Source organism: Xyrauchen texanus, chromosome 25 (genome assembly GCF_025860055.1).
Source record: "Xyrauchen texanus isolate HMW12.3.18 chromosome 25, RBS_HiC_50CHRs, whole genome shotgun sequence".
NCBI lineage: Eukaryota > Metazoa > Chordata > Actinopteri > Cypriniformes > Catostomidae > Xyrauchen > Xyrauchen texanus.
In genome coordinates, this window is record NC_068300.1 from 8,009,910 (window position 1) to 8,035,628 (window position 25,719).

Here is a 25,719-nt window from a genome sequence, read left to right on the forward strand (position 1 = left end):
AATGCTTCAGGGAAAAGTCACGAAATGATTGGACAGTTTTATGACATATAATGTTTGACGGAACTTACCAAACATCCAAAACAATGCTGGCGAAATGCGCTCGTTGGATGTATATATGTATATATGGTGGTATTTTTACCAGCTGAGAACAAATGAAGAGTTAATAGAATGTGTAAAGGAGTCAAAACAATGGCAGGAATTCCTCCGCTGTACGCACAAACGAAGATATGCTGCAAGGACAGCTGACGGGCGGTTCCGACCCCAGTACCGAACTGTAATGGGAAACTATGATTAGAAGAACCATGTATGCTTGAGGTCCGTATTAAGCTAATTACTTCCTGTTTTTGGCCCGTTAAGACGTCTTTGGTCCATGTTGCGTTCATATATCAATCGAACTGTACCAGAGTACATTTGGAAGTGGACCGAGACCCACGGTGCGGTTCACTTTTCCAAAAAATTTTTTTTTTACATTTTAAATAAATAATAAATAATTTTGACTTTGTTCTTTTTACTTGGATATTGTGAATTAATGTGTGTGAATAAAGCTGGAAAATTGTAATTGTAAATGCTTGTATTTTAGGCTGCAAGGCAACAAAAGTTAAATTTTTTGAATGGTGGTGGTTCCTTTCTTTACCCACTTTATCATTTAGATAGAGTGAAGTTCTAAAGAGCAATTTTTTTTAGATGATTTGCTTTAGAGATGAACATAACTAACATAACCAAAATTGTCACAATTTAAATGGGCTCAATGCACAAGACAGCACCTGTGAGCTTCAGCGATACTAGTGAGTGCATGATTTTCGGTCATATGAGCACTTAATGAAAATGAATGAGATCAGGTCACGGTGTCAGCAGGGCTGTATTGACTTTCACTTAATTGTTTTTGCTGTGAGGGGAGACTTCCAGAGGAGACTTGTTAGATACTTGGCTAAGACTTGCTTGAGTGTGTTTACAAGTAAAAATAAAAGAGAAGAGTGGTCTTTCAGCAACAGGAGATAACATCCTCTTCATATTGTTGTGTGCCTCTGCCCGCAGCGATGAGCTGACCAACGGTATCAAGAAATATTGTTAAAATTGTGAGTAACACTTTACATTGAGGTTTTATACGTTGACATTAGTTAATGCAATAGCAAATGTAAAATAACAATGAAAAATACTTTTACAGAATTTATAAATCTTGTTTAATGTTCACTTCTACAAATACAAATATATTTTCAACATTTCAAGCTGTATAAATTAACATTAGGTAATATATTATGAACGAACAGTACAATAAACAATAGTATATTTAAATAAAACATTAACCTAGATAAATGCTGTAAAAAACTTTTTTCATTGTTAGTCCATTATGTTGAATGCATTAACCAATGTTAGCAAATTGACCCTTATTTTAAAGTATTATCAAATGGTGAATACATTTGCTAGCTTACCTTCATAGTCATCAATGTAACTTAATTCAAACATTTTAAATCCCTTTTCCCATTTACTAATTGGTGATGATATTTGGTAGATTCTGTAAACACTCTCCACCAGTGCCCGGCGAATCCGGAAGTGGCTATTTTCACACTCACTAAACCGCAAATCAAACATGGCCATCAAAATGCAACTAGCCAATTTTACTTTGACTTTTTAAGATGAGAATATTTCCTGATTTTTCCAGGTTTTTATGATAGTGGGAACCCCAGTCCACAAAGAAAGCTCCAATCTTAATGCCACAAATCTATTGCCCTCTGATGGCAGTCTACAAACCAAAGAAGTAGGCCGGTTTGGTGTTTTTGTCATTGACCTGATTTCTGCTCCAATTACAGTGTTACCTAAAGCACTGAATGTGTCAACAGAAATGTACTGCCAATGATTGGTATTACTGGGGCAGTGGCCCATATGTACAGGCGCACACCATGTGTTATCTCATGAACATCACAATATCAAGTCAATGTGCACTGTGCAGAAATAAAAAATAAAACCGAAAATATGTTGTCCAAATTACAAGAACAAATAATACACGTCCAGCAATCCATTCCATAGTAAGTGGATGCTTTCGTTTTCATACTCCTTCATGTTCATTAGTTTTCAGTCTACATGCTGACTGTCCTGAATGAAGTCCTGAATGGTATTGATGCTATACGTTCGTCTCGAGACCATTCATATCGACAGCACAATGGTCCTTGTCTCTGTGTTTAAGGTGGCGAGGCGGTACTGGGGGCTTTTTCTGCTCTGGAGGTAGCAGACGCACACCTTCTTCCAGCTGCATGAGGCGGGCCACCTCTGGAGGGATGCGCTCAGTTTTTCCCACTGGTGGAGGAGGCTGGAAACTACCGTTATTCTGTTGACAGTTTGGCAAGGCCTGGTTGTTCATGGGCTTTGTTTCACAGATGAGAGGAACCTAAAGAGATAGAGATTTTAGAGTCATTGTAAGGTAGTTAATTATGATTACTAACGTCTTGGTTACTGTTGTAACCCCCATTCCCTGATGGAGGGAACGAGACATTGTGTCAATGTAGTGACACTATGGGTCTCTCTTGAGAGCCTCGGTTGCCTCTGAACTTGAGAAAAAGCCATTGAAAAATTGGCAAACAGAATTTGCATGTCCCACCCCTAGACATAAGGGTACAAAGGAGGAAGCAATACGGCTGTTCATTCAGGATTTGCACTGAGGAGCAGAGAATAAGTTGGTACAGTGTTGAGGCAAGAGGGACACAATTCAACGTTGTGTCGATGTAGTGACACTAGGGGTCCCAATCCAATAACGCCACGACACTGAACCATGTTACGTGAACTGCTGACGCAGGTGCAAGCAAGCTGTTACGTGCCAAAGGAGCAGACCCCATCAGACTGCACGTAACCTTCCCCAACACCCCTTAAGACGTCATATACATTTTAGGTTCCCGGCATCCCTGGGGGACAAGCGACATGACAAGCATGGAAGCAGGCCGCGCCAGCCGCAGCCTTTTCTCTCTTTATGTTTTCTCTCCATAGAGTGTTAGATGCGGCTGGGGCCATCTAACGCTATAACACGCATCGGGGAAGGTGTTCTTTTCCAATCCTATTCTTTCCGGGGGAAAAGACCCCGTGGAGACCACATCCTGCCCAGGCTGTGGAGGTCAACATGTGGCAAATACGTCACATGGGCTTACAAGCCACACATGCAAGTGGGAGGGAGGGAGGAGCTCTACAAACACAGCAACCGGGGCAGAGGGAACTTCCCAAGGGAGACGCAGGTCTGGCGACAGGGGGACCATACCGCGGAAAATACGACACATGGGGTTACCGTGATAACTGACACCTGCGGAGCACCTATTCCAATACAGAGTTATTAGTACCCGTAGTTGGTCTGGTCGGGAATTCCTCTGCTGAATTCACAAGCCAGAGGGCTAGGGACATAGTCCGGTTGGGGTCTTAGGATGACATGAGCATCTGCAGGACCGAACTCCAGGCAAGTGTCACTGACAGAGAATGCTTGCAGGTCCCCAACCCTCTTGATGGAAGCGAGTGCCATCAGGAGGGCCGTCTTCAGGGAGATGGCTTTTATCTCAACTGACTCTAGCGGCTCGAAGGGAGCTCTCTGAAGGCCCACAAGGACCACGGAGAGATCCAATGAGGGGAACAGGCATGGCCTGGGAGGATTCAACCTCTGGGCGCCGCTAAGGAACCTTATGATCAGGTCATGCTTCCCTTACCATCCACTGCATCGTGTTCAAGGTGGAGGGGGACAGCCGCCCCTCCAACCTCTCCTGCAGGAATGAGAGCACTGACCCAACTGCGCGCCTCTGCGGGTCTTCTGATCGGGAAGAGCACCAGTTTGCAAACAGATTCCACTTTAGGGCATAAAGCTGCCTGATAGAGGGAGCTCTGGCTTGGTTGATCGTGTCGGCCTCAGACTGGGCAGATGTCCGGCATACTTGCCCGGGCCGCCGTGAGCGTTGGGCTGGACCGGAACACCCATCCCCCTCTTAGCCCTCATGGAAAGATGATTGGTTCCTTGGGTCAGGGCGCTGATCACAGCCACGCCCACTGCCCCGGTTCCTTTATTCCCAGAAGTGCATGATGAGCTGAAGCAGATCTCCTCACTCGTCCGCTCTCACTACCCTCGACGGCGGGGCGGTCCACGGGTACATGGCGAGCAGACCCGAAGGTGGCAGCCCAGTCGAGTCCTCAGCGTTAGACACCCGCAGCGCCTTCCGACGCAGTGGTGATATTCTCATCCAGGTCGGGGGGTCCGAAGGAGACATCAGACTGGCCATGATGCGTGACCATCGGACCCGGACGGGGGCAAACGAGGGTTTTCTAGGCAAAACCGCGGCCAGTGCATTCCCCAGATCGCGTTCATGGTCTGCACTTATATAGCACTTTTTCTAACCTCAGAGGTTACCAAAGTGCTTTACACTGTGTCCCAATCACCCATTCACACACACATTCATACACCAATGGCTGCAGAGCTGCCATGCAAGGCGCTAGCCTACCATTGGGAGCAACTTGGGGTTCAGTTTCTTGCCCAAGGACACTTCGGCATGTGGAGTCTTGTGGGCCGGGAATCAAACCGCCAACCCTGCGATTAGCAGCCGACTCGCTCTACCACCTGAGCCACAGCCGCCCCGTTCATCCCCAGCTGTGCTGGCCTCAATCCTGTATGAAGAAGATGCGACGTGGGAGGAGGGGGGCTGAAGTGGCTTTTCCTCGGAGGAAGGAAAGCCACGACCGCAATGTTGCCATGGTCATGTTCTCACCATTCATAAACACTGCCTCAGTGTGATCGCAGCCCAGACACATGAGGCAGCGCCCATGAACATCAAAAGTGGAGAGATATATTCTGCATCCAGGAACTACACAAAGGTGGAAAGGCATCTTTAAAAAGACTTTCAACGCCAATGTGTACTATTTTAGAGGTTTTTTGCTCTTTTAGAATCGCTGTCGAAGCTCCCAGGTGTGCAGTGATGAGAAAAGCCGTTGGTAATGCGCCATAAAATCCAACAGCAATGCTCTGCAGAGGTAAGTGGAACAGTAGTGGAACTGTCAGCTTGCTGAACACATAACCGCTCAGCTCGAAAGAAAAAATCAGAATGAACAGCCGCATTGTGCCCTCCTTTGTACCCGTAGGGACATGCAAATTCTGTTCGCCAATTTTTCATTGGTCTTTCTCAAGTTCAGAGGCAACAGATGCTCTCAAGTGAGACCCCTAATGTCACTACATTGACACAACGTTGAGTGAGTGACAGAAGGGGTACGCTAAGACTTACCAGAAAAGCTCTACAGTACTTCAATCCCATCACAATAAATTTGGAATGTATATATTTTTAATTTGAATAGATAATTGAGCAAGTTCAGGTAGTTTCACTCTGTTTCAGTTTTCCTTGTAAAAAAAATAATAATAAAAAAAAATAGGTATAATAGATTACCATTTTGAGTATAATAGAAACTATTAAGATTATAATAGGATTTTAAATGTATTTAAGTGGGTGTTTTCCATGGTTAAATTCCGTTTTATATATTATGTTTTGTATTCTAATTATAATTTTACTTAAAAATTATAAACCAATTAATACACTGACATAATAAACCAATTATTGTGTCTACACAATGTTTTTTGGTAGGTGAGAATGGGCTTATGCTGCATAGGCTGGGGTCATTCTCCACACTTGGCCTTCAACCAATCAAATCACTCAACTGTAAGGGTTTTGGATGGTATAAAGTTTAAGTTTAACCATTGACATGAGTTTTGAGGAAAGTCAATATCCGCGTTACCACTATCAGGCCAGTGGGAGCCAGTGCTATCAACTGCTCAGCCAGGGCCAATAGCCTCGGACCTCAAGCCGCGAGAACTATATCAATGTGCATTCCCACCATCAGGCAAATAGCCTTGCAGCCTTGCCTAAAACTCACCCTTAATAGACCGCAGTGGTGCCAACTCTGCCTATGACATTGACCCCACCTCAATCCCCAGTTGGCATTCTTTGGCCCTAGGGTGTAACAGTTTATCGTGGCACGATGCATCATGTTTTTTTTTTTATAATATTATTTTAGCGTCTGTTCTATTCAATACACAACGTCCTAAGCCTACATAATGCTAGCATACAAATGGAAATCACAGCAAACAAAGATCTCTAAAATCCATTAGCAGCCACAGGTGTTGTACATGAGTTCGGCTGAAATTGCGAATAAAAGTGAAACTAGGCGCGTGAGAGAGACATGCCTTTTCAGCACGACTGTGCAGATGTTTAATGACAGTGCCATATTAATCTACTATACAGGATATAATGCTGAATATTCTGCATAATTATGCAATGAGGAAATGTAATCCTAATGTCATATATCATGTCTGATTTGATTTCACCAGTAAATTATTATTGTTTAACTAGATAAGCATGCGCTTCTATTAAATGTGTATTTTTGAAAATAATATTTAGATGTAATCAGAGACAATATTAGTTTAGAATATTTTACATTTTATCAGTGATAAAGTAAGCAGTAAGCAGCATATCTCACATAATTCTATATTTTCAGTCAGCAAAATTATTACATTTACATTTATGCATTCGGCAGACGCTTTTATCCAAAGTGACTTACAGTGCCCTTATTACAGGGACAATCGTCCCAGAGCAACCTGGAGTTAAGTGCCTTGCTCAAGGACACATTGGTGGTGGCTGTGGGGATCAAACCAGCAACCTTCTGATTAACAGTTATGTGCATTAGCCCACTACGCCACCACCACTACTTATTAGCTAATGTTTCCATTTGGTGTCACCATTGCCCTTTTCTGGGCTGATTTTTAGTCCCAGTACATATTTGATGGATTATTTAGCACTTTAAAAAACAGTCATTTTAGCTACATTTTAAAGGAAAGGAACTGTTTTGCATATGTCTTTAAAGTTATAATAATTATTTTTTTTTTAAAATCAACCTTAACTTTTCTTAAACTAGGCTTAAAGAATCGTGAAACGAACCAAACTGAACCATGAGTTTAGTCTCGTGAACCGAACCAAATCGCAAGATTAGTGAACCGTTACACTCTTGGTAATCGGCGGTCAAAAGGCGGTTGGTCGTTGGCACCAAAGAGGCACGATGAAGCCCAGAGTGATAGTGGAAATGCAACTGGCCTTGGCATGAACTAGCATGCCCTCATTTGGGCCGATAGTGAAAACGTGGCTAATGAGTCCATGGCCCAAAAGCTGTCTGGTTTGGGGGGATTTAAGCTTCAAAGCAACTAATCCACTTTGACATGAATGACCAATATGGATAACTGAGTGACACAAAGGTGTGAAACATAAATGACCTTGTTAGGTGTAAAAATGTCCCCTGACTAAATCCTTGAGGGGATTACTTGCCATGGCAATTAAAGTATGCTAGTCCAGATACATCTCTTTTCATTTGATTTCTAAATGGAATATCTTCATTTTTCTATTGACATGGTTACAATTCCAGATGTACATGTTGTTCAATATGGTTTTGGTGGCATTTGGTATAATGACATAACGGTTAAACTACCATAAAACTAAAAAACTATGGAAAATTAAGAAGACCACTTGTGATCTGATCTGTAAAAACGCACCTTAATACCATGTGGAAACGGGGTCAAAGATATTCGTTTAAATACACATCTGGCAAACTGACTAACTCACCCCTTCTCCTTCTTTGATAAAGTCTTTTCTGCAGATATGCGCCATGATTCCTGTAGCCAGAGCATCTCCCATCACATTGACCATGGTGCGAAATCTGTCTCTGAAAAGAGATGAGGAAAACCAGACATGATGTTAAACTGTAACTTCACAATCCTTTCACAAACGCCAAATTAAACACTTAGACATTTTGCATTGACATTTTCATAGAAATTACAAGAACCGAGTATATACACCTTCGAGCATTTTGTTGTCTTCAGTAAAACCAATAATACACAGAATGTGTCAATACTTACAAGGCCCAATCTACAGCAATAATGAGAGTGATGTCATCAGTGGGAAGTCCGACAGACGTCAACACTATTACCATAGTGACCAGGCCAGCCTGTGGAATTCCGGCAGCACCAATACTTGCTGCTGTCGCTGTAATACTGGAAAACCAGATACAGAAAAAAGACATTATGAAGGACAATCATCTCTTGCTCAGTTGCAGATGGTTCAGAATTCTGCTGCCAGGCTTTTGACAGTTGTTAGCAAACTTGAATGTATTACCCCTATTTTACTTTCTCTGCACTGCTTACCGATTCGTGACTAAATTAATTCTAATGATTACTTTTTGTTTCCAAACCTTAGATGGATTAGCACATGCGTATCTCTCTGATCTATTGTCTGTTCACCATCCTGTGAGATTGCTTAGGTCCTCTGACAAGAGACATTTGACTGTTCCCAGGTCTAGACTGAAACTGACAGGAGGCCGTGTTTTTGCGGTACTTGCCCCCAAGCTCTGGAACAGCCTACCTGTTTTTATGAGAACTGCCTCAAAGTAAAAACATCTCTTTTCTCTAGCTCAACAGTCACTAATTAGTTCGAACCCAGGCTTGGCTCCATCCAGACCGTGAGAAATCATGACTGTTTGCCTATTTTATCATTTCAACAGTTTGTAATTGCACAACATATCAACACATGGAGCTGTACACGGCACAAGCACTCAGAGGCATGGACAGCGCTGATCTTTCAGCGCTTTTTCCTTTAATAGCACCAAACGGGCTTCATTTAAACACTTTCCCGCTTTGCGGGCCTGTACTCTCTCCCCCGGAATAGATGAGAGGTGCCGCATGAGATGCAGCTATTTTAATAACAGGAGTGGAGACACAGTGATCAGCATTATATAGTCGATGGACACTAGCAGCTCTAGTACAGTTGTAACAGTATTTTTAAGCTGCTCTGTTGTGATGTAAATTGTTTGATGTTAGTCAATTTTCACTTTAGGTAAAATATAAAAAATTCAGACTTTTACATTTTCAAAAATTTCTCTCAATGGACAACTTTGAACCCCCAAAATATATTTTCTCAGTCAAAAGGTCAATGTTAAAAAAGAAAAAACTTAAATAAAATATTCAGACACAAAAACTGGACTGCTGTAATTCAGCTTCAAAATGGACAGTTGAGTGCCCTCAACTAATGAACTTGAATTATTTTAATCCTTTGGTAGAAGGTCCATAAGACCCCAGTCCTTTGGCTGTCTCTGGGCCTCCAATGCCCTCATCTTTGCCCAGGGACTATTTTGAACGTTAAGGATTTTATTTAGCTGCCTAAATTTTCATTTATCAGTTCATTTATCAGTTCGTAACATACTGACACCGTGTAAGATATTACTGTCCGGTCCTTTGCTAGAAAATACCTCTTGGAAATACTTTTATATTTGTTTATAGATATTGTTGTTGTTCAGAACATTGGTTAATTTCCATTCTAGTTGTGCTTTAGAAATAAATTGACATTGACAAACTTTAGTTGTAACATTTATATGGTTATTAGCTTTTGAGATGGTTATATGGTTATTTGAGATTGAGATGTACTTTGAATTGGCTATGTGGTTCTTTGTGTTAGCCAAATGGGTTTATATGGTTATTTGAGTTTTCTATATGGTTATCGGAGTTGGCATTATGGTTATCCGAGTTGGCTTTTTGGTTCTATTTAGTTGGCTATATGGTTCTTTGAATTGGCTATATGCTAATTTGAGATGGCTATATGGTTCTTTGAATTGGCTATATGCTTCTTTGAGATGGCTATATGGTTCTTTGAATTGGGCATATGCTAATTTGAGATGGCTATATGGTTCTTTGAATTGGCTATATGCTTCTTTGAGATGGCTATATGGTTCTTCGAATTGGCTATATGCTTCTTTGAGATGGCTATATGGTACTTTGAATTGGGTATATGCTTCTTTGAGATGGCTATATGGTTCTTTGAATTGGGTATATGCTTCTTTGAGATGGCCATATGGTTCTTTGAATTGGGTATATGCTTCTTTGAGATGGCTATATGGTTCTTTGAATTGGGTATATGCTTCTTTGAGATGGCTATATGGTTCTTTGAATTGGGTATATGCTTCTTTGAGATGGCTATATGGTTCTTTGAATTGGGTATATGCTTCTTTGAGATGGCCATATGGTCCTTTGAATTGGGTATATGCTTCTTTGAGATGGCCATATGGTTCTTTGAATTGGGTATATGCTTCTTTGAGATGGCTATATGGTTCTTTGAATTGGGTATATGCTTCTTTGAGATGGCTATATGGTTCTTTGAATTGGCTATATGCTTCTTTGAGATGGCTATATGGTTCTTCGAATTGGCTACATGCTTCTTTGAGATGGCTATATGGTACTTTGAATTGGGTATATGCTTCTTTGAGATGGCTATATGGTTCTTTGAATTGGGTATATGCTTCTTTGAGATGGCCATATGGTTCTTTGAATTGGGTATATGCTTCTTTGAGATGGCCATATGGTTCTTTGAATTGGGTATATGCTTCTTTGTGATGGCTATATGGTTCTTTGAATTGGGTATATGCTTCTTTGAGATGGCTATATGGTTCTTTGAATTGGGTATATGCTTCTTTGAGATGGCTATATGGTTCTTTGAATTGGGTATATGCTTCTTTGAGATGGCCATATGGTCCTTTGAATTGGGTATATGCTTCTTTGAGATGGCCATATGGTTCTTTGAATTGGGTATATGCTTCTTTGAGATGGCTATATGGTCCTTTTAATTGGGTATATGCTTCTTTGAGATGGCTATGTGGTTCTTTGAATTGGCTATATGGCAGCAGTGCGATGCATAAAATCACAAAGATATGGGTCAGGACATTCAGTTACTGTTCACATCAACCATCAGAATGTAGAAAAAATGTGATCCCAGTGATTTTGATAATGGCATGATTTTGGTGCCAGACGGGCTGGTTTGAGTATTTATGTAACTGCTGATCTCCTGGAAGTTTCACATACAACATCCCCTAAAGTTTACTCAGAATGGTTCCAAAAACAAAAAACATCCAGTGAGCAGCAGTTCTGCAGACGGAAACACCTTGTTGATGATAGAGTTCAACAGAGAATGGCCAGACTGGATCGAGCTGACAGAAAGGCTACGGTAACTCAGATAACTCTTCTGTACAACTGTAGAGATCAGAATAGCATCTCAGAATGGACAACTCGTCAAACCATTTGAGTTGGTTTGAGTTTATATGGTTATTTTAGTTTTGTATGTGGTTATCTGAGTTGGCTTTATGGTTATCTGAATTGGCTTTATGGTTCTATTTAGTTGGCTATATGGTTCTGTGAAATGGTTATATGGTTCTTTGAGATTGATATATGCTTCTTTCAATTGGCTGTATGATCCTTTGATTTGGATATATGTTTTTTTGAGTTGAGTATAGCTATATATGGTTATTTGATATGGCTATATGGTTCTTTTGAAATGGCTTTATGGTTCTTTGAAATGGCTATAAGGATCTTTTAAATTACTATATGTATTTGTTTTTGTTCTTTGAATTGGCCATATGGTTCTTTAAGTTGCTCTTTGGTTCTTAAGTTGGCCATATGGTTCTTTAAGTTGGCTCTATGGTGCTTTGAGATGACTATATCTTTTCTGCAGGGGGTATGTAACAGTGATTAACAAGAAAAATTAAGAATGCACTCAATCTCAAAAAGGTTGCAGACCCTTGCTGTACATAATTTAATGATTATTTTAACGGCTTCACAATGTAAAAATCATAATGCACATTAATTAACAATATACCATACACAAGTTATTATAGGCCAGGTATTAAATGCAACACTCAATATTATCAAATATATAACTGAGGGTCCCTGCTCAGTTTTTCTACACACAAAGGGGTCTTTGTAGATTTCTGGTTCTTTAAAGCTCCAAATACAAGGTTTTCTTAAGAACTAGAGATAAAAACGTTTTAATCCTATCCTAATTGGAACTGTTAATTTTAAGCTTATACTCATGCCATGATGATCTGAACTGTCTCAGCCAAAGGGTCTGTTTCCACCTGGTATTAAGATGCATTTTCAGTGATTCAATCCCATGTGGTCAACCGAGATGCATATCTGTTTCCACCTGGATTTAACATGGGTCTCAAATGCGTCTCCTGTGACAGTTTATGTTTGGATTTCGAGGGGATTGACTCTGATTTAATGACAACACACATCAATCACTTTGTCACTGTGTTACTGCATGATGATAAACAGCAAAAAAGTCATAAACAACAAAGAAAGTACGAAAAAAATGTATTAGTTAGTTAGTTTCACTAAGTTCTCGTGCTTGAATATGTATTCGCTTTTTTACACTTATTTCCTTTTAAAGCCGCAAATTTCCGGCAAAGTTTAAACTCTTGTTTTAATGCAGGGGTTGATTGACAGGTGAAGGGTGGCGCCTCACTGCGGTCCACAACTCATTCAGAACAAATAAGGTTTCACAACTCAAATGTGATGTGGTCACATGCATTTTTTGCTACGATTTATGATATGTGGTTTCAGTGATCTGATCACAGAACATTTTGGACCCGGTTTACACCTGTATTTAGTGCTGACCACTTGTGATCAGATCAACAAAATGCATCTTAATACCTGGTGATAGACAACACGCAAGTGCATACTTCAAAGTTACTGTACTGTATGTGTACATCACAGGCTGAACCTAATGTTTGTGCAAATGAGAAGTTAGATGAAGTAATATTAAAATAAAATAGTAACATAGAAAGGGAGAGAGAGAAAGAAAGAGGAATGTTTGTTAGGCAGTGCTGTGTCAGGAATAAATGTGGATTGGTGGCGTGCTGAGAGGGATGGTGATTTACAACTGTCACATGGCTGTCTTACCAGAGGATTATTGTCCAGTTTTTCAGTTGTTCCCCCTCCATCCTCCATCCATCCCTTTCTGTCTCTGATCTCTCTCTTTCACATTGCTCCATCAATGCTGTCATTTAATTGAACCTTTCTGCTAAATCACTCTTTCCGAAAAAAACTTGACCTGTCATGCACTACCTGTTCCCTTTATTACAAGGGAAAGCAAATATTTAAAAAAACACATTCTACCACTGACTTCTACCCCAAGTTACGAGTTTGAATCCAGGGTGTGCTGACTAAACAATTGGCCCGGTTGCTGGTGGGGATGTGGGGAGGGCGTGGGAGTAGAGAGTCATGTGAGTTACCTATCTCTTGGTCTCTAATTGGTGGTTCTTGTTCTCGGTGGGGCGCATAGTGAGTTGTGCATGGATACCGCAGTGTAAAGCGTGAGCCTTCACACATGCTAAGTCTCTGCGATAATGTTCTCAGCAAGCCACATGATCATATGAGCAGGCAACTGAGGTTTGTCCACACCACCCATACCGAGGCGAGTAACTCCACCACCACAAGGAATTTAGAGAGCACTGGGAATTGGGCATACCAAATTAGGAAGAAAATGGGAAAATAGGAAAGAAAAACAGAGGCCCTTTTCTGTTTAGCATGATAATGCCCCTGTGCACAAAGTGAGGTCCATAATTGTTTTTTTACTGAGGCTGATGTGAAAGGACAGCCATGTTTCAACATCTAATGGAAAGCTGAAGCAGAAGAGTGGACGCAGTCATGGTGGCAAAGGGACGACCAGCTTTTTTATTTATGCCAATGGTTTTGAAATTAAATGCTCAACAAACATAAATGGGAGAAATGTTTGGGTCTCCACAAACCTACGGCCACATAATGTAAATGTATTTTATTATTAAATGTTGTTTCCATTTGAGGTCCACTTACAATGTTTGTGTAGTTTCTTCTTCTTGAGCCAATGGTAACACATTTTCTATTAACATTTACCACCTAATTACAGTACGTTTTCATAATAAATACATCCTTTTAAGCTCAAAAGAATAAGGAAAATTTGATTCCTCATGATACAACCCCTTTAAAAGGCTTGTTACTTCGCTGAAAAAAGCCAAAGTCTTTTATTCCTCTTCACGCATTCAGACTGTGCGCGGGGGTTTCTGTGCATTGATGTACTGTTATTCGTCTCTTAACAAGCACAAATCTTCATAAACTTACAGGTATGAATAAAATGCTCTCAAGGCCGCTGAAAACCTTGTCAAACCTTGAGTGTGTAACACCAGTTTACTAATGTTTATCTAATCCTGTGAGTGTGTGTGTGTGTGTGTGTGTGTGTGTGTGTATGCATGCACAGCTGTGTACTTAAGCATTTGCGTTGGCATATGCGAAAGAGTTTGTCTTTGTTTGGATGTTAATTCTTTGTCTGATTGTGTGTGTGTGTAGGTCAATATTATTTTCTTCATCTGGTAAACTAATGCAAGCTTTCAATCCTGAGACTATTGCTGATGACATTTCCAATACAGAAATCTGATATATTAGAATATATATATAAATATATTTGTGAAGGATGCATTAATCAAGCCACTAACAAGGATATCCTGGAAGAAAACTTGCTTCCTTCTGTTCTGACAGTGTTTCCCAACTCTAAGAATATATATTTTTTCCAGCAGGACAATTCTCCATGCCACACAGCCAGGTAAATCAAGGTGGATGGGGACTACCGGATCAAGACTCTGTCATGGCCAGCCCAATCTCCAGACCTGAAGCCCATTGAAAACCTCTGGAATGTGATCAAGTGGAAGACGGATGGCCAGAAGCCATCAAACAAAGCAGAGCTGCTTGAATTTTTGCACCAGGAGTGGCATAATGTCACCCAACAGACTGGTAGAGAGCATGCCAAGACGCATGAAAGCTGTTATTCCACCAAATATTGATTTCTGAACTCTTCCTAAGTTTAAATATTAGTATTGTGTTGTTTAAAAATGAATATGAACATGTGAATATATATGAACATATATATATATAATGTATGTTTGTGATATACATTCACTGAGGAACACTCATTATTAGGAACACTATGGTGCTTGTAAAGTGCCCGACGTGGTCTTCTGCTGTTGAAGCCCATCCGCCTCAAGGTTCGACGTGTTGTGCATTCTGAGATGCTATCCTGCTCACTACAATTGTACAGAGTGTTTATCTGAGTTACCGTTGCCTTTCTGTCAGCTCGAAACAGTCCGGCCATTCTCATCAACAAGGCGTTTCCATCTGCAGAACTTTTTGGCACCATTCTGAGTAAAATCTAGAGACTGTTGTGTGTGAAAATCCCAGGAGATCAGCAGTTACAGAAATTCTCAAACTGGCCTGTCTTTGTACCAAAAATCATGCCATGTGCGAAATCACTGAGATATTCTTTTTCTCCATTCTGATGTTCGATGTGAACATTAGCTGAAGCTCCTGACCTGTATCTGCATGATTTTAGGCACTGCACTGCTGCAACGAGACTGGCTGATTAGATAATCGCATGAATTAGAAGGCGTACAGGTGTTCCTAATAAAGTGCTCAGTGAGTGTATGTTATAAAGTACATGTGCAAACATTCAGCAGAAATCATGATTTTTCCGCTTTGCAATCTAATCTATGTGTCATTGATTTAAGTATTTGGGAAAATATGTTCTATCGGGAAGACACGCAGGCTTGAGTGAAGTTTGAGATGCCATTTATTTGATAAATGTAAAACAGAAAGTAATGTCTCTCTCTTAGGCGTAGGCCCCGTCCGGCAGTCCGAGGGAGTTGTACCCAGAACCGTCATGTCCTGTCGGAGATAGGAGGCAGGGGCGAGGAGCCTACCCCCCTGCAGGACAGGGCTCAACTGGTGGTGGTGGAGAGGTGGAGGTTGCAGTGTTAGCACACCGAAACAGCAATGTGATAGATTGTGAGCGGACTTATAAAGCAACGGCTTACGTGCGATTGGCTAGGAGTTACCCAGCTAATGATGTGATTATGTACACCTGCTGGTCTTCCCGCTAGAACTACGCTCCACTTCCATTTACATATAGGAAAACATGAATTATTGTAGTATTTTGAAACATATGTTGCATATTCGTACCCATACATGAACATGCATATTATATACTGTATGTGTATTGCCATATATCAGATTCAGATCTACAAACACACTGTTTACACAACATTGTGTGTTATGAAGGGGCTGGTTTACCCCTGCTTACCTCTTCAGTTAATGTTATTTTCCTTTTAGAATGTTTTATATGTTGTGTGACTATGCTGAGGCTTCTTTTACACAGGACATCACAGATACAACAGGGCTTTTAACACCTGATAACTAAAACGGATATAAAATATTAGATCATTACCTAATAGAAAAATGTTCCTTGTTTATAATGGAAATGTTTCCATTAAGGTTTTTTTTAGATGCATTTAGATTTTTAGGCAGATAGATAGATAATATGTTTATTACAAACTCAATTGTAAACATTTACAGTACATTTCATACCTGATTGTGATGATTTGGCCAAAGTCAAGCTCGTAGTTGTTGACCTGGGCGATAAAAATGGCTGCGACAGCCTCATAGAGCGCGGTGCCGTCCATGTTGATGGTGGCCCCCACGGGAAGCACGAAGCGAATGATTCGCCGGTCGATGTGGTTGTTCTCCAGCAAGCACTTGAAGGTGATAGGCAGTGTGGCTGAACTGCAAATTAAAGACAAATTAAATGTTAAAGGGGTCATGAAGTGCTATTTTTTGTAATATCTTCCCTGAGGTCCAATGATAATGTTATGAAAGTTTTTTTTTGCACCAAAACAATTTAGTAATTTCTGATCTTTTTTAACCCTGTTTTTGGCCCTCTGTCTGAAAAGCTCGGTTTTGGCTTAAGCACTTCCTCAAAACCCACTGTTCTGATTGGCTAACATCATGCAGCCCCTCAAATTCAGCAAACTTAACCTCCTTCAATAACACTTCCTTTGCAAATCTTGAGTCATATTTTGCACGCGGTAAGGGCGCTTACACCTGAGCTAAATTATGCCTAACACCTGTCTCTAATTCCAATGAGCACGAGGAGAGCGGCATAAAAGCAGACACAGAGACTCCAGTCAGGAGAGAGAGCACCACAAGCCAACCCAGTGCACTTGAATAAATCGAGGAAGGCCTCAGGATCATCTGCTGCCCCCATCTTCTGTAACGTGGGCGGGGGTAGCGTAGCGCGGGTGTCCGGGGTCGCGGTTGTGGCCGACGTGGTCTCCTGGCTGATGGCGTGCCGGTCCTCTGCCTGAGCCCGCATGATCTCGAAAAACCGGCGATCTTGGTCCTGCCAGAGCTCAAGCAGGGATTGCTGGTGGCTTTGATGTAACGTCGCGAGGGACTGGAGGACCTCCGCCAGCTGGGAGGTCTCTATGGGGCGACCTGTCTCCATGATTGGATGCACTTGGAAATGGATCCTGGGTTTCGGCACCAGTGTAAGGCGATCAATGGAAAGGAGGACACAGGAAACGAGGTTGTGAACTAAAGGTAAGGCTTTTAATTGCCGTTTTCTCTTTCACAGATTAACAGTAAACACAACAGTATACAAGCGCACTGGGTTGGCTTGTGGTGCTCTCTCTCCAGACTGGAGGCTCTGTGTCTGCTTTTATGCCGCTCTCCTCGTGCTCACTGGAATTAGAGACAGGTGTTAGGCATAATTTAGCTCAGGTGTAAGTGACCTTACCGCTTTCCTCTCCCGGACGGGCGCTTGACCACGCCCCCGCTGCCACAGTGGCAACTATAAATGCTCTTTTTAGACTGGGGAGGAAGCTTTAAGTTCTGAAATTTACCATATGTTTTTTATAGTACAGTTACCTCCTATATGTCTACATATTAAGGAAAATTTGATTCTCCATTTTATGACTCCTTTAAAACTCACTCCAGTGCTTATTGAAGTGAGAATAATGCTTTTATTCAGGCACTTTATGTATGCCTATTCAGTCTATGTGCAATTTGGAACTTAAGACAACTATGTTTTTTATTTCTGGGATAGACAGTCCATTTTTTCCAATACTCTTCGGAATATTTGGGTATGGAGGTTTTGAATTGATGTTCACAGATCAGCCCAGTCTGATGATGTCCTCATACGATTATCACGTATCGCATCGCCCAACAACTTACAGCATATCACATTTTTCCTCCATATCATGCAGCCCTAGTAAGAAGACTCTTCGAGATTTCTGCTTTTGTGGTCCATGGAAGAAAATACGTTTGAGTGTAGGTATGACAAGACACGAGGTTGAGTAAATGATAACTAATTGTTCATGTTTGTGTGAGCTCTCTCAATAGAACCACTTCACCACCACAAAGGACAGTCTATTTATGTGCAAATCACTATCACGAGATACAACTACAGCAAAAAAGAATATCTTTAAAAGTTAAGAATAAATTACAAACGAGTGGCACACATGATGGGCTTAATATTAAAAGTGCCCAAAGCGCAGCGCTAGGACTGCGCAAAACACCTCATCCAATTTTCGTGAGAGTGCTAATTCTCAGTCCAAGAGTCCTTTTGTGGCAGCACAAAGCACAAGTGGGTATGGGTGGGAGTGTTTGCACCATCTCTGGGTGTATTGTATGCAGGTTTGGGCAGATTACTTTTTAAATGTATTCCACTACAGATTACAGAATACATGCTGTAAAATGTCCTTTGTAATGTATTCTGTTACTCAGTAACATATTCTAAATACTTTGGATTACTTCAGCACTGGTAGGTTTTTTCACTTGTTTTGACCATAAAAGGTTTTTATAGGACAGAATACACATGTTAAAAATACATTCTCTGAAAACCCAAATATCTCATGCAGGGTTGCTTCTAAAACAAGATCAAATTTATCTTGTTTTAAGGATTTTTAGATATTTTAAAAGAAAAATGATTATCAAGTCAATTATGTTTGCCCTAATATCAAATGTCTTACTAGAAAAAAGAAATTATAATCCAAAGTGAATTTTCATGATTATAAAATATGATCGTGTCTGTAACGTGCATGTAAAATGGCTATAAATAGCATTTTAGCTTAGCGTAAAGCTAACAGTTTACACAAGGTTTATTTCTATTTCTTCTGCTCCAAACTTCAAACGTACTTCTCTGTCTGCTCGTATGAATGTAACACATCATCAGAAAGTGTTTCACCGCTGTTCAAATGCACTTTGGATCAAATAATTTATATGTATAAATGTTTCCATCTGAAAGCACTAAATATTAGTCAAGTCTGTTAGTCCCCAACCCTGATTGTATGTTAATGAAGTGACACAATATGCAAATTGTAATGTTTTCTGAGAAACAGGTTATTGCGCTAAGACGTTTCAGCATCATGCCTGTTTTCAATGCAAAGCCTAAACTCAGTTCCTGTATTTGTAGTTTGGAGATTCTAGCAGCAGGTGGTAATAAAATTAATGTCCACACATCAAATTATGTCCATGACGATCACTGTTGTTGCTGTTACGTGAAACACAAATTTATGAGATATGTCTTAAACTATCTTTAGGTCATGGTTTATTTTTCAATGATTATAATTATGTTAAGAATTGGTATTTTTCCACCTGTTGTCTTAGAGTCATATTTAAGTCACTGTCAATGCAATAGACTAGCATGTTTTAAGGTCAATATTAGGTCAAAATGGCAAAAAAGAATCAGCTTTCTCAAGAAACTTGTCAATCAATCATTGATTTGAGGAATGAAGGCTATACAAAGCCTAAAAAACTGAAGATTTCATACATAGGTGTAACTACAGTCTTCAAAGACAAAGGAGAACTGTCTCTAACAAGGACAGAAAGAGAGATGTGGAAGATCAGATGTACAACTAAACAAGAGGATAAGTACATCAGAGTCTCTAGTTTGAGAAATAGACACCTCACATGTCCTCCGCTGACAGCTTCATTGAATTCTACCCGCTCAACACCAGTTTCATGTACAACAGTAAAGAGAAGACTCAGGAGGATTTATGGGAAGAATTGCAAAGAAAAATCCACTTTTGAAACAGAAAAACAAAAAGAAAAGGTTGGAGTGGGCAAAGAAACACAGACATTGGACAACAGATAATTGGAAAAGAGTGTTACGGATCTTAAACCCATTGAGCTTTTGTGGGATCAGTTAGACTGTAAGGTGCATGAGAAGTGCCTGACAAGACAGTCAAATCTATGGCAAGTGCTTCAGGAAGTGTGGGGTCTTGGACAAACTGACAGCTAGAATACTGTAACAAGGATCTGTAAAGCTGTCATTGCTTCATGTGGAGGATTTTTTAATGAGAAATCTTTGAAGTAGTTTATTAAGTTCTGAACTTTTTTAAAATTGTAATAGTAATTTTTCACATTATTTATGTCCTGACTATTCATCATGATCAGTTGAATGCCACTTTGGTGAATAAAAGTACCAATTTCTTTCCATAACAGCAAAATCTGTCCATTATTCTAAACTTTTGGCCGCCAGTTGATATGTGTTCAATATAAAATATTCAGATTGATTAAGTATGCGCCCATGTATATATGTATCCTGATCACTTCACAGATCAACCACTTACTTTTCTACCACTTACTAAATTTTAATAAGGATAATGATATGTAATTGGAAAATGTACTTGGCTCAGTGGTTTTTTAATCTTTCCCTTAGTGCCGTTGAGCATATTTAGCGTGTATAAAGCTCCGAACTCGAGATAATAATTCAATTTGCATCTGCAATGGAGGGAAAAACAGCATTGTTCTTTCACTGCTGTCTGCGACCCACTACGAATAGACTTTGAAAGAGTTACGTTGCGTCAAGAATATTAAATAACCATATAAAATTTCAGCAGTGCCACTCATAATTTAGTGCCGCTACTAAATGCATATAGGGAAAACACTGTAAAGTCTTGTTTTGTCCAGGAGCATAAAAAAAGTCTGGATAATTGAGACAACATGTCTTTAGAGTTTTTTTAATCAACCTACATTTTTTATGTTTTCAAAATGTATTTATGTCATCTTCCCCTAAGTATTTCATATTAACAACCCAAATACACATTGAGCACGTTTACATGCACTTACATTCTTACACCGATTATGCTAAATATGCCAACAAGCGTGCCGTCATCTAAACGCAATAAACCTTGTTCCTTTATTAGCATAAAGGCAATAAACGGCTTATGAATGACCAAATCAATATGGGTAGATTTTGCCCATTATGCCATTTTCGTGTGTCATGTAAACACCTTACCCGATGTTCTTACCCTCTCATCCAAAGTGCACACGTGTAGAGCGCATGCCTCTTCACGGTTCGACGTCAAAAGTAGAGAATAACGTGATTATTTCAAATGTCATGTAAACGCAGATTTTTTGCCTTGTCAGATTTTTTCAATAAGCTGATTTTGGAAAGTAATCATCGGATTGGTGTGCATGTAAATTGGCTCATTGCAGTGGTATATGTGCCACTTCAAATGCAGCTTCTGTACCATCTTTGTCAGCATTCCATATGAAGAGAAACATGGCACATTTATAATTATATTAATTTCTGAAGAAATTACTTGGTGGTCCAAGTCTGGATCTGGTATGTGGTCTGCTAATTAGTGAGTTCTGTTGAAAAATTGTTGCCAATTAATGTTAGATTTTCCCATTATTTGTATCTGGCCCCAGAACGGAATAGGGCAGAATTCCCACAATATGAATTATTGAAGATTTATTGTGTGTGGTTGTACCTGGATGATGTGGCCAGTGAAATGAGCAGAGCCTGCAGGATTCCTCTGATGTAGACAATGGGACTCTTTTTGGTGATGAAGAAGTACATGCTGGGCAGGATGAAGAGGCCATGTAGAATAAGGCCCATTACCACAGTGATGGCGTAAAAGCCCAGCTTCTTTCCCATCGCGGATGGGTCGCTCATCTCCAGAATCTTCCCGGCCACCAGAAACACAATACCAAATGGGAAATACCTGCAGAGAAACAAAAGGTTCATGGAACCATCAGACATCAGGGTGAGAATCTGCACGTACCTACTTTAAATCACGTTTACAACAATTAACATATTTAATACATTTATCATATAAAGGATCATACTTAACGTTTTTAATAATTCACTCATTAACACTATTATATTTTAAATAAAAGAATGGGAATGGGAGTGGTGGTGGCATAGTGGGCTAAAGCACAGAACTGGTAAGCAGAAGGTTGCTGGTTCGATCCCCACAGCCACCACCATTGTGTCATTGAGCAAGGCACTTAACTCCAGGTTGCTCCAGGGGAAATGTCCCTCTAATAAGGGCACTGTAAGTCGCTTTGGATAAAAGTGTCTGCCAAAAGCATATATGTAAATGTACAAACTAGGGCTGGCGATTTAAAGTGTTATTTAAATGCAATGAATCATGCCCGATCTCTGTGTAAATTCCCAGATAAGGAATATTTTTACCATCGAAGCAATTCAAGCTTGATGTACTAACTTTCAAGTTTCAAACTACGCTTAATTTGACACAGCATCCTAAAAACACAACGCTTATGACTAACGACGCTGTAAAAAAGTGAGGCGCTCCAAAAGCATCCATCGGATGCACAGTACATAGACCAACAATTAAAAATACAGAGTACAGGGAAGTTGGCCAATAATAGCTTTTAAAGCTAATTTTTGTATTGCACGCTGTACTTGTTTGTTGCCACAATATGATGTAATGCATTTGAATTATCTGAATTATTATATTTATTAGGCTTATATATTATATTTATAAATATTTAAATGAACCTTTTTTATGGGGGCCTTTCTCAGCGAATATTGGTATGATTCATTCGATTAATTATTTGGCACATCATGTAATTAATTTGATAAACAATTTTAATCAATTGAAATCCCTATTAAAAACAAAGTAAAATAAATACATAAAATCAATAGAAATCTCACCAGATAACTATAGCAACAATTTTCAGCACAGCTTCATTGAGACTTTGGCAAAAGTTCACCAGAGCGCTGCCGTTCGGACCCATTCTGCCCAACATTATACCTGATGAGAATGAGCAGTGATTTACAAAAGTGAGATATGACATTATATTATCACATATATTATCAGACCTTGTGAACAAGCATAACTACTAGATTATTGATAGCAATGTGAAGCCTGTATACAGTATATACAATGCACTATGAAGTTAATATGCCTTATTTTAAAGTATTAAAAGAGTATCTTTAAAGAGTATAATGGACAATAATACATTACATTGGGTGTTAATGATGTTTAGTCTTAAAAGTTATATCACATGTATTCTTCAGGTAGGATTCAAACTTTTTTGCCATTCAATTACGGGACGATTGATCATTTTGAGTGCTTAATACAGGAGTACGGAACAGTTGGCAACAGATCTTCAGGGATACAACAATCCAAGAATGCATGAGTAGAGAAAAATTCTGATTATATGCTGAAATGCTAAAAAACATTGATCAAAAGTAGTTTAATTCATTCAAATGTACCATTTCACCCAATATAAGTATTACGTAAGGTTGCCAACTTTTCGACTCACGAATACGGGAAGTTTTGAGCACTTTTAGAGCTGAAATATGGGACAAGATTTTTTGCCAAATTACAGGACATCCCTGCTAATACAGGCCAGTTGGCAACCCTAGCCACGGCCACTTTCTGTTTCCTAATGTCATTGTTTTCCAAAGTATGCAGTACAAGACAATTTTTCAAAACTCTTAGTTTTTGGAGGCTGTTTTCGAATGTAATAGGACACGTAATAATGTAATAAATGAATGCAACAATATTTTTTCAAACCAAAAGGTATTAGCATTAACCTGGCCCTAATGTCAAACTCAATTGGAATCAACTGATAATAAGGTGTATAACAAAGCATTATGGATGTATTATTATAATGCATTGAGAATTCCTTGATTTTATAGCCAGTTTATAACTGGTTAGTATTCATAGCAATTATTCCTCTATGTGACAGTATCTCACCCATGGTGGCAGAGAAAATTACGATGCCCAGCACATTCATGCCTTCACTGGTGCCAGGAAGCGTTCGAAACACAACATCAGGAGGCGGAGTCAAATCCAGCTGGAAGTTTCGAAAATCCGTCCCATTATCATCCTGAATGCCGTAGATAAGAGCGCGGCGAGTGGTCGTCTCTGTCAGGCCGGTGGCCACTGTCGTCTTTGGGCTCTTCATAATGGGCACACTGTTGGTACGATACTGGGAAGATAAGAGAAATTCACGTTTTTTATTAGATTTCAGTATGATTTATTTCAATGTATTTGTTGTTGTTGTTTCTGTAGAACAGACTAGAAAATATGCTACCAATTAATTTGCAGAGCCAAACAAAATACAGTCTACAGTTTCAGACCTGCCAAAACCTGTCTTCACAAAAGCACAACTTAACAAGGGAAAACTTATTTGCATAATGTGAAATAAATCTTCTCATTACCACACGTCTCCATAGAAACTAACCTGACCACATTTTCTATGAATATTTTCAGGTGCACATTAAGGTTTACAAAAAAATATTTTTGAGCACTCTTCAGAAAATGTATTTATTTATGTTACAATGGCTCAGTGGGAATTACATTTCATGTTTAGAATGTAAATATAAGCAGAATTTAATCACTCTTAAACATTTGTTTAACCCTTATGAAAATTAAAGGAATAGTTCATTCAAAAATGAATATTTTGTCATTGTTTACTCACTCCTGTGTTGTTATTATACTATTTGACTTTCTTTCTTTTCTTAACACAAAGGGAGAACTTGTGAAAAAGATTTGTGCATAGTGATGTCATACAATGGCAGTTTATGGTGGCCATGTCTTCAAGCTTCAAAATAACACAAACGTATAATTCAGAAGTCTAATAAATTATTCCATGAGACTCATGATTGTTATGAATGCATACAATAATAAACTGAAATCTAATGTATTATTTAGTGAAACTGTTGACCAACCATTGATCTCCTGTGTGCGTTCACAATAGGGCACGAGAGCAACAGTTCACGAATGGAATACTTGCAAATACTTGTTTTGTTAATCTAAAAAAAGGTCATCCACATTGATAGCAACAACAGAAAACACATCACAGCTGCACACAAAACAGAGAACTCGAACTTCCTAAACACGTCTGAAGAGTTTGTAGTCAAAGAATTGATGCATTTCTATGCCCAGCCTTGTTTTTTTGAACGGAGAACTCTGAAATCAATCAGAAACATAGAGCAGGCTACAGGCAGCCACAGTCACATTGTGTCCTAACCTGACGGCAAACGACACACAATAAAAGGTTTATTTTCTATGGTATTCATCGTTTTTGTCCTAACCAGCAGTGATGAGCGACGGTACATTCTATTAATTGCTTGTTTTCTAGTTTCGTCATTGTGCATGTAACCATCTACTATGAACTGAAACCTGTCCAAATCTTTCAAGATAATAAGGCTGGGCATATAAATGCATCAATTCTTCAACTGCAAACTCTTCAGACATGTTTAGTAAGTTCTGTTCTCTGTTTTGTGTGCAGCTATATTATGTTTTCTGTTTTTGTTGACATGCATGTAACTTCATCTACTGTGAAATGAAACCTGTCCAAATCTTTCAAGATAATAAGGCTGGGCATAGAAATGCATCAATTCTTCAACTGCAAACTCTTCAGACATGTTTAGTAAGTTCTGTTTTCTGTTTTGTGTGCAGCTGTGTTGTGTTCTGTTGTTGCTATCACTGTGGATGTCCGGATTTTAGATGAGCAAAAATGTTTTTGCTTGAATGCCCCAATGTCACGAGGGCGCTGCGTAAACTGTTGCTCTCATGCCACACAATGAACGTGCACAGGAGATCAACGGTCAGTAAATATTTTTAATAAACAATACATTTAATTTTGGTTGGTTTCTCACCAAACCTTATCTAATGCTTTCACAACAGTCATGAGTCTCATTGAATAATTTATTAGACTTCTGAATTATATTTTGCAGATGCAGATGTATTCACTATAAACTGCCATTGTATGACATCACT

At 39.5% G+C, this 25,719-nt stretch overlaps 1 protein-coding gene across 1 annotated transcript in view; it reads right to left on the reverse strand.

The window, feature by feature from the left end:
• Positions 1–2,119: 2,119 nt before the first annotated feature.
• LOC127618882 (excitatory amino acid transporter 5-like) overlaps positions 2,120–25,719 on the reverse strand; it is a 56,970-nt gene continuing 33,370 nt past the window's right edge. Inside the window, exons 5-11 of the mRNA XM_052091559.1 lie at positions 23,689–23,923; positions 22,638–22,737; positions 21,448–21,681; positions 16,259–16,453; positions 7,907–8,041; positions 7,614–7,713; positions 2,120–2,383 (exon numbers count right to left, since the gene is read on the reverse strand). Of these exons, the coding sequence (XP_051947519.1) occupies positions 2,120–2,383; positions 7,614–7,713; positions 7,907–8,041; positions 16,259–16,453; positions 21,448–21,681; positions 22,638–22,737; positions 23,689–23,923 (1,263 nt within the window). The remainder of the gene's footprint in view (positions 2,384–7,613; positions 7,714–7,906; positions 8,042–16,258; positions 16,454–21,447; positions 21,682–22,637; positions 22,738–23,688; positions 23,924–25,719) is intronic.